At 41.1% G+C, this 17,272-nt stretch overlaps 1 protein-coding gene across 1 annotated transcript in view; it reads left to right on the top strand.

The window, feature by feature from the left end:
* Positions 1 to 17,272, top strand: part of LOC140908987 (uncharacterized) — a 153,132-nt gene that overhangs the window by 23,701 nt on the left and 112,159 nt on the right. Inside the window, exons 6-7 of the mRNA XM_073337200.1 lie at positions 5,613 to 5,666; positions 8,968 to 9,003. Of these exons, the coding sequence (XP_073193301.1) occupies positions 5,613 to 5,666; positions 8,968 to 9,003 (90 nt within the window). The remainder of the gene's footprint in view (positions 1 to 5,612; positions 5,667 to 8,967; positions 9,004 to 17,272) is intronic.

Here is a 17,272-nt window from a genome sequence, read left to right as displayed (position 1 = left end):
GTGGTAATTATGCTTTGAAGTAACGCCTGCAAAGCACGCTTTCCCAGAAAATTAGTGGAAGCAGAGGATTAACCCAGAAACATTTTGGTTCAGAGCAGCATATCACCCAAATATAAATGTGTTTCTCTTGGAATTTTTGAGACTTTTTATTAGAATGCTTGGCAGTCACTGATGTTAGCTTATCTCATATCAACCTTCTGATGACAATTGAGACATCAATTTAAACTCAAGCAACTCTGTATTGTTGTTAGTAATGGTCTAGTCCTGTTTTGCAGCTTCAAGTCTACTCTATTTTGATGGCTTTCATGCTGGAATAATATTTCTAGTGTTAGTGTTTAAGGAAGCAATTAATATATAATTTATTTATGTTAACAATCTAAACACTAGTTCTTTCTATTTTCCTACTGTCACTCCAGCAGTTTCTTCATGTTTCATATGTCACAGGTTAATTAAAATAGCAGAGAGGGTATTTAAGTGTTACCAATCAGGTGGTCAATGGGACGTAACTGCCATAGCTGGGTGCCCAACTAAAAATCCTCAAAGCAGGTAGTTCAGTTCATTATAACCAATAGGCCACCTTTCACCAAATACCTCTCTGTCCAGCTCTCTCACACACCATACAGATCAACCCACAAGACATCCCCTTTACTCACTCATCATGAATAAAATCTTATCTGTGTGCAGAGTTGCACCAGTTTAACTAAAGGTATGACAAGCTTAAGGTTTCGATAAATGAGTGCAAAAAACTGTGTGGTCAGGCTTATTTTGATTTTGTTTAAGTCAATCAGTAACAGGTTTTACCTACTCTTAAATAGATTCGTGCTCTTAAATTAAACCAAAAAAACTGTGTTCACACCACTTTTTGCACTGGTTTAGTTTAAATTTATATCTGATGTTAAATTGGTGCAACTTTCTTGTGAAAAGGACCCTAAGTAACTCATCCCAAAGCACATCCAAACAACTCAACCCCACAGCAGCCACTTCTATTGTAATTGTCTGTCTGTCTGTGTTTGTGTGCATATACTATAATTTAAAAAAATACTTTACAGGTGAGAAAGAACCTGTCGTGTCCAAAGAACCTAAAAGTAAGACTCTCTTACATGATTTGATATTTTTTTCCATATCAACTGTTTTAAACATGTTGCAGTGTTCCCAAATAATGGTTATTAAAAGTGTTGAAGATGCAAAGAAGAAAGTAGCTTCACCATTTACCATTGAAAAATGACATGTTTAGCCTTCAGCTGCTTCCTCCTTTCTAAACCCATTCACACACTGTTTCTAATTCCATGCTCTTTCTTGCCGCTGACAGTTTTGCCTCCCTCATTTTTTTAATCACATGTCTACAGTAGCCAAGGTTTTAACAGGGAAGGAAATGTCAAAAATAATCTCAGTTGCACTGTGTTCTCAGTGGCTGTGAGCTTGGTAGCAGGCTTATGCGCTGACAGGTTTCCAGAGAAATGCCCAAGTACTCTCAAATTGCCAAATAAATGGTGCCTATTCACAACCCCATAGATCATAACCTTGCATTTGAAGGAGTTCTGAGTGCGCAATGATCTCAAAACAATGTTTCAAGAAAACAGCATAGTCAACAGGGTAGCCCAGGAACCTTTGTTTCTACAGGCTTGTAACAAGTAGTGCTCCCCCATAGTTAACACACTTATCATACATCATTATAGAGGTCAATCTTCAAGTGATCAGATTCTTTGTGTTTGTAACCCTTCTGCCCGTCAGAGTTGGCAGCAACAAGGGCCGGGTTCAATATCTAGGGGATCCATTCCAATAACACAATGCAAACTGGCTCGAGCCCCCACCCAATGACCTGGGACAAATATATACCACCCCCGCTGGGCGCCTCCAAGAGGCAATACTTCCCCTCTCGCAAGCACATAGTCTGAGTGTAGCAAAAAGCCTTTTAATAACAGAGAGAAACAATGTGGCATTATGTTGGGGAAACACCACCAACAGGATTCATAACACAACCCATGAGCAAAAAAACCCACCTCAAGCAAATTGGGGCATGCCCTTTTCCCTTTGGTTCTTGAGTCCAGCAACCCCAAATCACCCAAAGTTCCAAAAGTCCAATGACCCAAAAGTCTCTGTCCCTGGTCAAGGCAGCCCCAGAGTTCGAAAGTTTATCTGCAGAGCTTTACCTCCCAGCCTGGGTGGAGATGGGGGCGGGGGTAAGGGGCACCTTACATGATCTGAAGCTGACCGCCCCACAGCTCCATAGGCCTTCGCTCCGCTCCGCTCCACCAGCCGCCCCACTAACTGCTTTGCTCAGCTCCGCTCCGTGGCCCACAAGCAGCTCCCGCTGTCCCACGAACTTCTCCACCAGCCGGTCCACGAACTGCTCCGCGTCCCACAAGCAGCTCCTGCCATCCTACGAACTGCTGCACCAGCCTGTCCACAAGGCACTCCAGCCGTCCCGCAAACTGCTCCACAATATATCTTCAGGCTCCCCCACTACTTAACACAACGCTCAGTGATTTCAGCTCTTAGGTGAATTCAGCTTGTAGTAGGGGAGCCTCAGTGCTGGTGCACTGTTAGCCCAAAGTGAGCTCAGCAGCCTGTAACTAGACTCCTAATGAAATCAAAATTAGCTCTGATATTCCACAGTGGAGAGAGGAGGAAGTGCAATTAGCATGTAAGGGGCCCATGCCACCAAGTATTAATACTTGTCCCCAACCTCTCTCAATTCACAGAGTTTTGGAACCCATGACCCTTGCCTAGCGAGTGCTACTTAGTTGATGGTGAGTCCCTCCATCATAACAAAAGGCCAAGTACAGTTCCAAGCACAGTTCCCATAATCAGGGTAATAACAATTTATTCTTCCTGCCCCAATAACAGAGACACTGGGGGTCCCACAGCAGCCAAAGTGACCATTTGGGCAGCTATAGCCTCATTCTAGGCGGGGTGGGTGTGCCTATGCAAATGAGATCGGCCCCTAAAGTTCTTTTCCACAACTTGCCACACCTCACCACCAGATGTCAGGGTGGAGCTCATCTGACACTGCTTAATCTTGAATGTGTGGTATATTTTTAAAGATTATAGAATATGTTAATCTCTGAAGGATCATGCTTGTCTCAAATGCTACCTATGAGTAAAAATTTCACGGATACTCATGGTTTCGGGAATGCCCAACCAGTCTTTCAGATCCATGCCTGATCTTTTCTGGGCTGTGTCGAAGGGATTTCAACCATTCTGCAGCAAGTGTCTCCCATCTTCCCAGCACCTTATGGAGGTATCTCCCTTGGGAATCAAGATCCATGCTTTGAGGAGGCCCGTTCATCATGATCCCGCCCAAGCCTGGCATGAAAACTAATCAGATAATACAAACCAAGAGTCCAGTCCTACAAATAGCAAGGCATGTGGGTAACGTTATTCATCCGAGTTATCCTATTGAATCAATGAGATGACTCACAGGAGTAAAACTACTCATGTGCCTATTTGCTGTATTACTTTTTTCACTATAACAAAGTCAGGCTGGACAGACGTAAGACAGTGGTGGAAGGGAGGTATATTAGCTCTAGAACAGTAAAGGTCCTTTTCCCTATAAGTTGAAAAGAGGTTACCTCAGGTCAACTAGGGACACCTGAGTCCAATTAAGGGTTGCCTGACACCTTTAAAAACCCCACCTCCAGTGAGAGAGGAGGAGAGACAAGTTACTGCAGGGCTAGTGACAGCACGGAGAAAGGCTTCTCCAGGGTGGAAGGCCACCCTCCTCCCTACAGGGGAAGCTACGTAACTGACTGCCTGTTTAGGGAGAGGACTGGCATAATAACCAGGCCACCTGCCTAGTGACATTGGAACAATGTGTATAGTGGAGGTGCTGAGAGCCACCGAACAAAACTGTAAACCCTATATATGATGGAAACCACTTCAAGCCATAGGATGCTGCCGTGTCCCCAGCACCACTGCATATGCCCCCATGGAGGGGGTAGGAAAAAGTATCTCCCTTTGTTTTATGTTGTGAATTTGTTTCTTTTTGTTTGGCGGAGGAGTGCTCCTGGGCTGGCCCCAAGTCCTTCCTGGAAAATATTGGGAAATAAACCTAGGATGACCAGATGTCCTGATTTTATAGGGACAGTCCCGATTTTTGGGTCTTTTTCTTATATAAGCTTCTATTACCCGCCACCCCCGTCCCGATTTTCACACTTGCTGTCTGGTCACCCTAAGTAAACCTCAAGTGGGAAAATAAACACCATCTGGCATGGGGGGCCCCCACTGCCAGGGGGGAAGCGCTGAGCCTGGTGAGATGGAAGAGGTGCCTTGCCACAGCACATAGTCCCTCTGACTTGCGAATCCCCTTAAAGAGTAGTTCCAGAGGCAGCTGCCTTTATGGGATATCTTGGCAGCCTGGCTCCAGTGGAGCTGCATTGCCTGAGAATTGGAGGGAGAGCAAAGACATCATCAGAGCCCATGGGGAGGACCTATAATTCTAGTGAATCCCTGAGATCTGTAGGATTTGTGGATTGAACCTCCTCTTCTTTTGCAGGAGTGGGGACCTGGATAGAAATGCTAAGAAAACCCTCAAACAAGGTCTCCTCCTGTAGATCTTAATAAAGGAGGGATGATCCCCCAGGAGTAATTATAGTGCTCTAGAACTAATTTACTGCATAGTTTTAAATGGATACAAACATACCAATCCCACACGCATTAAACTTTATATTTTGTTTTCATTATGTTTTACAAGGCATTCTGATGCATCTTTCATGAACTTCTCAATATACTAGAGAGGAAGAACTGGAAATTGAATTTCTGATTTAGCCATAGTTTTTTTTTCTTTTTAATAACATTGTGACAGATGTGAAGGATTAACTAACATTTTGTTGGCATTCTGTAATTCAGATTATGATTAAAATGATTAATTATTTCCTTTTGCAATATGAAAATGTGAACTGTAAATCAGAGAATATATATATATTGTTTTAGTTGACAAACCAAATTCCATTAGGAAAACCAGTACGCTTTGGCTTATGACTATTTGTTAAATTATCTTGGTTTAAGCACAATCTGTTCTAGCAGTTGCTAAGGATGCAAAGGATTAATTAAACTCTAGTACACAGTGGATGAACCCAGTGGACTCAGTCTGGTTCTTTTGTACAGTGTTTGGACAAGATTATTGGAGCGCTTCTAGAGGTACCCTTTCTTTTCACAACTTTGAAGTATGCTCCATGTGGGGTTCCTTTGCCCCAACCCAGAGAGAGTTTGTCCATATGCTATGAGAGGAACAAGACCAGCGGAGCTACAGTTACATGGATTGACTGGCCTTGCTCCTCTGTGTAGAGAGACTCAGCAGCTGCAGGGTCTAATGCAGTAGCAACAAAGCAGTGGCTCCAGGATCACTCTTCAGCGGGGGGAGAAGGAAGCCACTGGCTCATGATAATATATGACAGGCTACTCGAAAAAAACCCAGTTTTGCTGATTGTTTTCATGCCTGTGAATTAGTGGAGTGTGTCTGGGCACGTCTATTGTTCTGATGATCTCTTTTCTTCATTCTTCACTAAGAAATATGCCAAGGGGTATATTTTTCATTTGCAGACTTCCTTTATACTTCTGTATTTTCATGCTATAACACTTTACAGTAATTTATTTAATTTGTTCTCTTTAAGAGCCAGCAAAAGCTCCCACAGCCAAGCCAGTCACTATAAAAGTAGCAGCACCAGGTAAAGGATAAAGAATAACCTTCTCTCTCTATTTTCAGTGTATTTCACATATTTGTAAAGCTTGTTTATTGCATCATAGCACCATCTACTGGATTATACAAAAGGCCACTGATGTAGTTGCTGTGACACTATGTATGTGTTTCAGAATAGCAGCCATGTTAGTCTGTATCCGCAAAAAGAACAGGAGTACTTGTGGCACCTTAGAGAATAAGAAATTTATTTGAGCATAAGCTTTCATGAGCTACAGCAATTCTCTAAAGAGAACAGGGCATAGGGCAGATCCCTAAGACACTAAGATCTAATGGCCTCTGATACCTACTTCAGCAGTGCTCTGAAAGTTGCAAGAATATCTTGAATCTCTCATGGCACCTACAAAATTGCAAGGATGTATTTTTAGCAGTATTAGAGAAATGGGCGGAAGCCTAGAAAGTAGATTTGGATCAGAATATAGGATGTGAAAAGCCAAAGACCAGAGATTTGTGAATTCAGGGTTTTAGAGCACTTCATCATAAAATAAAAGCTACCTGAAAACCTACTTTGAACCATAGTCTCTAAAAGTTGGGCTCCTAAATCCATGTTTAAGCACCTAAAAGAGTAGTCTAATTTTTAAAAACTGCTCATCACCAACAGTTGCCACAGACAGCAACAGGAGCTGCTGGGTCCTCAGAACTTTTTGAAAACCAATCCATTTATTTAGGTGCCTAAATATGACTTTAGGAACCCAAAGTTAGACACCCAGCTTTTTTCGACAAAATTCATATCTGAATCCAGGCTGGATGTTAAAAACCCACACATTTTGATTGAGTAGGTTTTATTTCATGCCCATTTCTAAATACTGCACCTAGAGTTTTGGGTTTCAGTTTAAATTATTAAAACCTAATAAAACTACCGCCCAACCAGGTATTTTTTCAGTGTTCACTCTTTTGAGTTATGTTACAACAACAACGAAATGGGGATTTTCAAGTGAAAACTGTAGGTAAACCAAAGTATAAAAACCAAAATATTCATTTGAATTTTAACTACCTCACTTTAATTATCTCACCCAATTTGTGTTCACTTTTCAAAAAATTTCTAATGAATGAGCTTAGTAACAGGAATGTTTGTGAAATTTAAGGTAAATATTTGATAAAAGGGAAAACTGGTACGGCTTACTATTGAGAAATAAAACCATCTGGTCAGTTCTGGTATATTCCTATATCTCTGTATTGCTCTTTTTGGTTTGTGTTGTTTCTCCTATATTTTTCCTTATCCCCACCCCACAAAGAAAATCCACTCTCTGAATATTAATTCGCATAATTAAAAGTTGATTATTTTTACAGCTTGAATCTTGTATTTTTAAACAGAAAAAGCAAAAAAATGTTGAGGTAATTTTGAAGCCTAATAGAGTTCCTCAACAGGAAATTGATGGCACTTCTAGGTGACCAAGCTCAGTAAATATACAGTATTTGATTTTCAAAGCTAATATTCCAAATTTTTCCTGGTGTTCCTTGTACAAACTCTCTTTAGCTATCAGAATTTTGTCTGGCATTTGGCTTCAAACAGGAAATGAAAACTAGTTTGATGGGTACGTGCAATTGTTGTTGCTGTGAAAGGAGAAGCAGCAGTACTTAAGGAAACTGGTTCTAAAGCAGCAGTAAAATCCCAGTTCCTGCAATCTGTCTCTGGTGTATTACATAGGCCTGGAGCATTAATATTTCTTCTGCACTGCAGAAAGGAATCTTACTAGAATTCGTTTTTTTCAATGGAAATTCACCCCGAAGGACAGGAAACCATCTGCAAAACAGATCTTTAAGGCTCCTGGAGAGTATGTTCTGAATAAAAGAAAAGGAGGACTTGTGGCACCTTAGAGACTAACAAATTTATTTGAGCATAAGCTTTCATGAGCTACAGCTCACTTCATCGGATGCATTCAGTGGAAAATATAGTGGGGAGATTTATATACATGCAAGTGTTGTTGCTGCATTTAAGTTCTCAAACATAGAGATTCAGCTGGATCAGACAGATTTGCAAGAATGGAGTTTTTACTATTGCTTGACAGTCTTCTCAATTCAGAACAACTACCAGAATGCAATACATATAGTGAACCTACAATTACCATTAACCAAACCAGCCTCTATGTGGCATTTTAAATGAAATGCCCTCACATTCCAAATGATGCATATTCTGATGCCTGCTTTGAAAACTAGTAATAGTCCTAAACCAAAATCCTAGCTCCAATTAAATTCCACTGAAATTGGGGAATTGGATCCAAATTATTCTGCTCAATCCAGCTCTACAAAGACCTGGCTGTTTTTAAAATAGCCTCTGAAGAAACTTGTTGCATATTACTCAGTAGCTTTTGTACTGTCATTTACCTGCTTGATGACTTTACTTTGTAAACCTTGATCTTTCCCATCTTCCACTTTAACCCATGTAAATGGTGTCACTTATTAAAGAGAAAATGCTGAGCTCCGATTCCCTCTTGAGTGCTGTTTTGGGGACTCCTCCCAAGCCCCGAAGTTCCCTGATTACTTAGTGCGGAATCATCAGTTCAGGTCTTTCAAAGAATAAAATAAATAAAACTCAGAGCTGGGGCCTACTTCAGATGCTCAAATATATAAATGCAGTTGGTTGCTTTTAATCTTGCCATGGTTTCTCTTGGATAATTGTTCTAAAATGTTTTTTCATTTTTTCATGCACCCCTGATTCTTCCAGATTTTGGCCCAAAACAGAAGGAAAAAGCGATGAAATATGACAAGAAAGACTGTTTTTGAGGTAGTTACAGTCTGATGGGAGGCAGGGAATACTGGAAATCTGGTAAGAGGGCCTGTTGTGACCAGATTTCCAGTTCAGTTCTATAGACTCAGATCATTCTGATAAATCTCCAGAGTTATGAGCATTTATCAGAACTGAACGTTCACTCTCTTTAAAAATGGAATATGCTACCTCTTTGTGCATTTAGCATTTCCCAGGCTAGAGTGGAAATGAGAAACTTTCTTATAAACCTGGTTTAAGTCTTTTGATAGCACTACATGTCAACAGAGTCGATACAGCACTAGTCCATCTTACAAAAAACTCTCCCCACCCCCCAGTACAAATTCTGAAATAACAACAACAAAAAGATTTACCCATATGGAACATTATCTTCCCTTAGGAAATATAAAATCAACACTTACATGTTCAAGAAAATTTAATTAGTTTTTGCAAGAATTATTGAGATGTTCAATAGCCGAACATGTCTAGATTGTAAAAGTGATTGTTGTCTAAACTGCCAAAGCTCCACTGTTGACTGATTATAGCTACATAATTATTTTATTTTTAGTTTCCAAGACAGCAGCAGCAGCTAAAACAGCAGAAGGTAAGAAAAGACATCTTTGCAGGTCATTTTCACCTGTAAAATTTTGCTTTCTTTGGGAAGAAATGTAGCAAATAAACAAAATTTATGGGACTACAAAATATGCTTTGAAGGGGAAAAAATGTCCTTTAAATATCTGAGTGCTAGCAAATATTTTTCTGCTGGTCATCTGTAGGAAACTATTAAGAGGAATGGGAAATGCTTAAAAGCATCGATAAAACACACAACTACCATTAAATGTTAAGATCTATTTCTTGTTTAAATCACAGGAATAATGTAAAAATGTATGTATAAGAGGTGCAAATATTTCAAGTCAATCATCAGCAGGTGGCTCTATAGATCCACCTGTTAATCTTACCATTTCTTACCATAACACTTCCAAGATCTGTCTTTTTTTTTTAATCAGTCAACATCGCTACATCTCTTGTGCAGACCTTACCTCCTTCTTATATAGCGACAGCACATGGAAGAAACTGTGCTGATTGACATATTGGGTGGTGGAGTCAAGGCTCTGCCCAGTTCCTACCTATCTGCTCTTGGGAGAAGGAATAGGCCTGGGAGGCTATGCAGAGGCTCACGCCTCAGTCCCCTTATGTCTCTATGGGCAGGTATAGGGTAAGCCATGATCTGACTCTGAATAGGAAAGGAAAAATTAATATGTAATCTGTATCATAATGTATACACACAAGAGGGCAGAATTAAGGTTTCAAAGGCATTTTGTTTTTCATCTTCCAACTTTTGAATGCTTCAATTTAGAACCGTAAAATCTTTAAACATAGGATTTTTTTAATGGCATGTAAACTGATTTTTCTCAGAGCAATTTAGTTTGCTAATCTGATATCCAATTCTTATTCTTCTAATTTATGACAGACTTTAAAAAAATAGAATTCAAGACATTTCATCATTTTTGCTAGGATTCTGAAACACTCACCCAGTTAGCATGTTATGGCTTATTCTGAAGCAAGCTACCACCATATCCACCCATACTTTAAAATATATTTCAACAAAATTCATTTTTAAAATGAATTTTAATAATTCCTATTGTGCTATTCCTGATTGTGAAGGTGTCTATGCTAAAATAGAATCTTACCCCTTTATAAATACCACTGATTCTTGCATGTCTGTCCTAGTCAAGCATTCAACATAACTATTATGTAGGAATGATATCAGGAGGGCCAAATCGCACCTGGAGCTGCAGCTAGCCAGAGATGTTAAGAGTAACAAGAAGGGTTTCTTCAGGTATGTTGGCAACAAGAAGAAAGCCAAGGAAAGCGTGGGCCCCTTACTGAATGAGGGAGGCAACCTAGTGACAGAGGATGTGGAAAAAGCTAATGTACTCAATGCTTTTTTTGCCTCTGTTTTCACTAACAAGGTCAGCTCCCAGACTGCTGCGCTGGGCATCACAAAATGGGGAAGAGATGGCCAGCCCTCTGTGGAGATAGAGGTGGTTAGGGACTATTTAGAAAAGCTGGACGTGCACAAGTCCATGGGGCCGGACGAGTTGCATCCGAGAGTGCTGAAGGAATTGGCGGCTGTGATTGCAGAGCCATTGGCCATTATCTTTGAAAACTCATGGCGAACCGGGGAAGTCCCGGATGACTGGAAAAAGGCTAATGTAGTGCCAATCTTTAAAAAAGGGAAGAAGGAGGATCCTGGGAACTACAGGCCAGTCAGCCTCACCTCAGTCCCTGGAAAAATCATGGAGCAGGTCCTCAAAGAATCAATCCTGAAGCACTTGCATGAGAGGAAAGTGGTCAGGAACAGCCAGCATGGATTCACCAAGGGAAGGTCATGCCTGACTAATCTAATCACCTTTTATGATGAGATTACTGGTTCTGTGGATGAAGGGAAAGCAGTGGATGTATTGTTTCTTGACTTTAGCAAAGCTTTTGACACGGTCTCCCACAGTATTCTTGTCAGCAAGTTAAGGAAGTATGGGCTGGATGAATGCACTATAAGGTGGGTAGAAAGCTGGCTAGAATGTCGGGCTCAACGGGTAGTGATCAATGGCTCCATGTCTAGTTGGCAGCCGGTATCAAGTGGAGTGCCCCAAGGGTCGGTCCTGGGGCCGGTTTTGTTCAATATCTTCATAAATGATCTGGAGGATGGTGTGGATTGCACTCTCAACAAATGTGCGGATGATACTAAACTGGGAGGAGTGGTAGATACGCTGGAGGGGAGGGATAGGATACAGAAGGACCTAGACAAATTGGAGGATTGGGCCAAAAGAAATCTGATGAGGTTCAATAAGGATAAGTGCAGAGTCCTGCACTTAGGACGGAAGAACCCAATGCACAGCTACAGACTAGGGACCGAATGGCTAGGCAGCAGTTCTGCGGAAAAGGACCTAGGGGTGACAGTGGACAAGAAGCTGGATATGAGTCAGCAGTGTGCCCTTGTTGCCAAGAAGGCCAATGGCATTTTGGGATGTATAAGTAGGGGCATAGCGAGCAGATCGAGGGACGTGATCGTTCCCCTCTATTCGACATTGGTGAGGCCTCATCTGGAGTACTGTGTCCAGTTTTGGGCCCCACACTACAAGAAGGATGTGGATAAATTGGAGAGAGTCCAGCGAAGGGCAACAAAAATGATTAGGGGACTGGAACACATGAGTTATGAGGAGAGGCTGAGGGAGCTGGGATTGTTTAGCCTGCAGAAGAGAAGAATGAGGGGGGATTTGATAGCTGCTTTCAACTACCTGAAAGGGGGTTCCAAAGAGGATGGCTCTAGACTGTTCTCAATGGTAGCAGATGACAGAACGAGGAGTAATGGTCTCAAGTTGCAGTGGGGGAGGTTTAGATTGGATATTAGGAAAAACTTTTTCACTAAGAGGGTGGTGAAACACTGGAATGCGTTACCTAGGGAGGTGGTAGAATCTCCTTCCTTAGAGGTTTTTAAGGTCAGGCTTGACAAAGCCCTGGCTGGGATGATTTAACTGGGAATTGGTCCTGCTTCGAGCAGGGGGTTGGACTAGATGACCTTCTGGGGTCCCTTCCAACCCTGATATTCTATGATTCTATGATTCTATTTACTACATTGGAAGTATTGTTGTGTTACTAACATTGGATTATGACATTCCTTCAAGAACAAGGCAGGGGGAGCAAGCTAACTGTTAAACAGAGAAGTCGCTATTCAGGCTTTTATCTTTGCTAGCCACAGTGATGAAAGGAGAACTATATCTAAACTAATTGATAGTTAAAAGGGAGTTTGATTTAAATGACTTAAAAATATTAATTAATCTTTAAATATTCATGGTAAATAGGCCCAATAGCCTGTGATGGGATGTTAGATGTGGTGGAATCTGCGTTACTACAGAGAATTCTTTCCTGGGTATCTGGCTGGTGAATCTTGCCCATATGCTCAGGGTTCAGCTGATCACCATATTTGGGGTCGGGAAGGAATTTTCCTCCAGGTCAGATTGGCAGAGGCTCTGGGGGGGTTTTCGCCTTCCTCTGTAGCATGGGGCACGGGTCACTTGCTGGGGGATTCTCTGCTCCTTGAAGTCTTTAAACCACGATTTGAGGACTTCAACAGCTCAGACATAGGTGAGAGGTTTTTCGCAGGAGTGGGTGGGTGAGATTCTGTGGCCTGCATTGTGCAGGAGGTCAGACTAGATGATCATAATGGTCCCTTCTGACCTTAATATCTATGAATCTGCTCTTTATGTGAGAGGCTTTTTAATGGGCTAGCCTAGTAGCTGACAAACTATAAAAGCACTGCAAATATTCACAATGAACTGTTGATTTGTAACGTTTTGGGGACCTGTTCAGCAAAACACTTAGGCACATGTTTAAGTGCATCCCTCTTCAGCAAAGCATTTAAGCATGTGTTAAGTATTTTGCTGAATCGGGGCCATAAGGAATACCTAATGTGTGACTGGCTTCTCAGGCAGTGCATCTGCTGTTAATGCTACCTTTGCTGAGCTTGTATTAAATTGAATAAGCAGTTTGCAGAGGAATAAATGGGTCCAATCCTGCCCTGTTAAGATCACTAGCAAAATTTCATTTGACATAAGTGGGAGCAGGAGCGGAAATGGGGTCAAAAGTGGCAGGGATGCAGGAGATTTTTCTATAAGAAATTACAGAATGCACATGGTGAATTTATTATGATCTCTAGTAACTGATAGACTTTTTTGAACCAGTTTATAGCAAATCTCATTTTGTGTGTGTGTGTGTGGGGGGGTGTATATCACTTGCTTTGTGACATTATTTAAACTTTACTTTCATCAGTTCATCATACTTCAGTGCTTTTTTAATATCAAATCCCTTACTTTTATATACTGAGAGTTTTGATTTTAAAGTTGAGCCCAATAACATGTCTAGCAAACAAGTTCTTTGCAATATAATGTGTAAAATCTATCATTTTCTCTTTCAAGGTGCCCACAAATAATGCACAGCATTTTGCTCTTACACAACAGTTCCTGCATCATCTTTGAATGCCCAAGTTGAGAGCATTAAATATTCAGAAATAGCTGCTGCTGACATGCTGTATTTCGTTGCACACACTAGAATGCTTCCAGCATTTTTTTGACTGTCAGAGCTGCACAGCTCTCCTGATGCTTTTTGTTGGTTTGGTAGTGTCCTTCATGTCTTTGCCCTTGCTGAGAAATTCTGTAGGAGATGTGTGCCCTGCTATGCAGCTACATAACCCTGTCTGCATATTTAACCATTAGGGGATCACGTACATGCCCTTTGAATCTAGTGTTCTGGAGCCAAGGAACCAAAGTATTAAAAAACTAGAACTGATCAGGAATTTTCCAACAAAACCTTTTTCATCAGAAAATGCAGTTTCATTGAAACCAAACCTATTCATGAAAGAGGGTGAGTTTTGATGACCATTAAACACTGGAACAGGTTATCTAGGGGGGTTGTGGAATCATCATCATTGTTTTTAAGAACAGATTAGACAAACATCTATCAAGCATGGTCCTGCCTCTGTGCAGAGGGATGGACTAGATGACCTCTTAAGGTCTCTTCCAGCCCCACTTTTCTGTGATTCAATAACTCTCCCAATTCTGTTTTGTTCTTTAATAAAGGTTGAAACTGAAACATAATGTTTTGAAATCATCAAAATATGAAAATAAAAATTGGATGATTGGCTCTCAATTTTTTGAGATTTTGACTTTTCATCTTGATTCAGGTTGGAGAAAAAAATTGATATCTTGAAAATTCTTATGGGACCGGAAAATGATTTCCCATCCAGCTCTAATAACAGTTTCTCCAGGGATCGGCAACCTTTGGCAAGCGGCCCATCAGGAAAATCTGCTGGTGGGCCGGGACAGTTTGTTTACCTGCAGCGTCCGCAGGGTCAGCCGATCGAGTTCACTCTGGCCACAGTTCACTGTGCCGGGCCAATGAGGGCCGCGGGAAGCAGCGGTCAACACATCCCTTGGCCCGCGCCACTTCCCACAGCCCCCATTGGCCTGGAATGGCGAACTGTGGCCAGTGGGAGCTGCGATCGACCGAACCTTTGGATGCTGCAGGTAAACAAACCAGAGGATTTCCCTGATGGGCCAAATGCCAAAGGTTGCCGATCCCTACTCAAATCCTTACTGTTCTTCATTCCTTCTCTTTCTGCTGGCCTGAGTGGTAAGCCCTCCCCTGTGAGGGTTTAATGCTAGGTTTCTTGTTACATTTGTTAATTTTCAAATGTATTTATTTCTGAAGCAGCTTTGATCATTAGTTTTTACGATTAATTGTTTTTCCTGTAGAATTGATAGTTAATCTGCTCATCGAGTCATCACATAGCAGATGATGTGCAGAAACCAGGATTTAAGAGGGACTTCCTTGTCCCACAGAAATCTCTATTTCAGATCAGTGTTTAAAGTGCGTGGGGACACTACTCAAGTGTAAAAGAGGTATGCTGCTTGTGCAGTGTTTACACCATCACCTGAAAGATTGTGTAGAATCTAAGCCTTCCTTGTAATAAATCCTGTATGAAAGGTTTTATAAGCCACATGGACTTAAGCAAAGCTGTGTTCCAGAAGACATTGTGGGTTCAAAACAGGTGGATACAGTGCTGGGAGATTTTTCTAAATCCAATAAATTGTCCCCAAGCCCATCAAGGCAGCAATGGAAATGATTGCATCTGAAGAGCTCTAAGTCAGATCCTCAAAGGGCTGGAAATACACCAGAAATCCCTCTGCAGCTCCTCCTAAAAAGAAAATGAAGGGGAAGCATAAACATCAGGAGAGATCTACTTCTGGTCAATGATCCTCTGGTCTATGAAGGAGTTATAGCAGATTTTTATCCTCAGTTGTGCCTCAGCATAGATGGTTTGTTTAAATTGTAAGGTCTTGAGGGTGATGAGATTTGCTTATGTCCTAGATGGCTGATTGCTTTGTTGTGCATTAAGAATTGACATCTTCTTCAACACTAAGTTTGTGACCCTGACTGGCTTTAGGGAAGGATCTGTCAATGGGTAGTTCCTTAGCTGTGACCCCATGTTGTTCCCCTATCAGACCTGAAGAATTAACAGAGTTTTCTCTAGAGCCATTTCTCCTTGTTTTCCAAACCTCTGCATAGGCTTCAGACCTATGGAAATTGGTGGGAAATTAGGAAGCAGAAGGTTCCTTTTGGGGAGTAGTCTGGTGTTGCTATTTCTGGTCTGGAGGCTTTAGGCCTATGCCGGATCAGTGAGGGAGCATTGTTCTTCTAAGAGTAAGAGGGGGCAAGTATAACACACACATCTTCTGGGTTTAGTGTTCTGTCCCATCTAGTGGCGATATATATATACATATACTGGCTGTAGGGCAGAATGTATATATATTAGGGCTGTCAAGCAATTTAAAAAATTAATCACAATTAATCGCATTGTTAAACAATAATAGAGTACCATTTATTTAAATATTTTTGGATGTTTTCTACATTTTCAAATATATTGATTTCAATAACAACACAGAATACAAAGTGTACAGTGGTCACTTTATATTTATTTTTATTACAAATATTTGCACTGTAAAAAACGAGAGAAATCGTATTTTTCAATTCATCTAATACAAGTACTGTAGTGCAATCTCTTTATCATGAAAATTGAACTTACAAATGTAGAATTATGTACAAAAAATAACTGCATTCAAAAATAAAACAACCCCTGGTTTGAGAATCCCTCATCTAGAGGTTGCAAAATGCTCCTCAAGTGACTGTTAGGACATGGATTTTGCAGAATCCCAGTCTTTGGCAAATGGACACTTTTCCTTACAAAATTCTGTCTTAGAGTTGACATAGAGTGATATGGGAAGAATCAGAAGGCATAGGTACTTGGCCTGCCATTTGAGGTAACTGACCTTGTCCACTCAAGAACTGATGAGACCTCAGAGAAGTTGAAGGTGCCCAGATTACCAGATCTTCTCTAGATTTAAGACGGCCTTTTTTTTTTTTTTGAGCAGAAACATTCATGTTTCTGATATCAGATGGATCAGTATTAGCTTTTTTCTTGGGGCAGTGTGGGTCGGGGGGAGGGTTTCCATTTCATTGAGAGATTCAAATCCAGTCATCCTGGTAAACCTTACAGAGACGAGCAGGACAGCAGCTTTGAGCAGGGGATTGGACTAGATGACCTCACAAGGTCTCTTCCAACCCTAATATTCTTTGATTCTATGATGTAGACCAGACCAGATGTGTGGCCATCATTTCCTGAACGCCAGGCAAAGCAGGAGTTGTGTAAGCTTGCCAAAGGACCTTGAAAGAAAGCTGTATTCCTCTGAAGAATATGTGCCGCAATTATTTGAGGCATGGCAGGAAATCTCTTCAGATTAATGAATTCTGGAGATTGCCAATCATAGGCATGTGTTTCCAGTCTGAGGATATGCAAAAACGCATTCTTCCTTCTCCATCTCTTTTCAGCGATCATTCTGAAGAGAAATTGCTATGAATGAACGTCAGCTTTCATTTACAAACAGGGAGCTATAAAGCTGGTGCCAAACCCTTAGTAGGGGAGGCGGTTCCCCCCCTCCCCCGAGTTTCTTATTTCAGAGAACAAAGGAATCCGCATCCTATATTCATGATCTTTAGAAATTGAAGAAATATGGGGTAACAAATACTTGTAATGAACCTCTCTATAACTTGAACAAGCCAACAGGAAAATTGCAGGCAAACAAACAAAAAGATTCAACGCTATTAGCTTCCCCAACCTAAGGATTTGCAGTGTTTGACTGCACAGGATTGACAGTTCTGTGTTTTACTGACTGTAACATAGGATTTATTAAAATCCTTGTATCAGAAATTGAGTATTCTAGTACAGAAAACGGTTTCCCCTTAACTGTAATGAATAT

This window comes from Lepidochelys kempii, chromosome 3, assembly GCF_965140265.1.
Source record: "Lepidochelys kempii isolate rLepKem1 chromosome 3, rLepKem1.hap2, whole genome shotgun sequence".
Classification (NCBI taxonomy): domain Eukaryota; kingdom Metazoa; phylum Chordata; order Testudines; family Cheloniidae; genus Lepidochelys; species Lepidochelys kempii.
The sequence above is the reverse complement of the archived record's forward strand: the minus strand, read 5'-3'. Positions and strand labels throughout refer to the sequence as shown.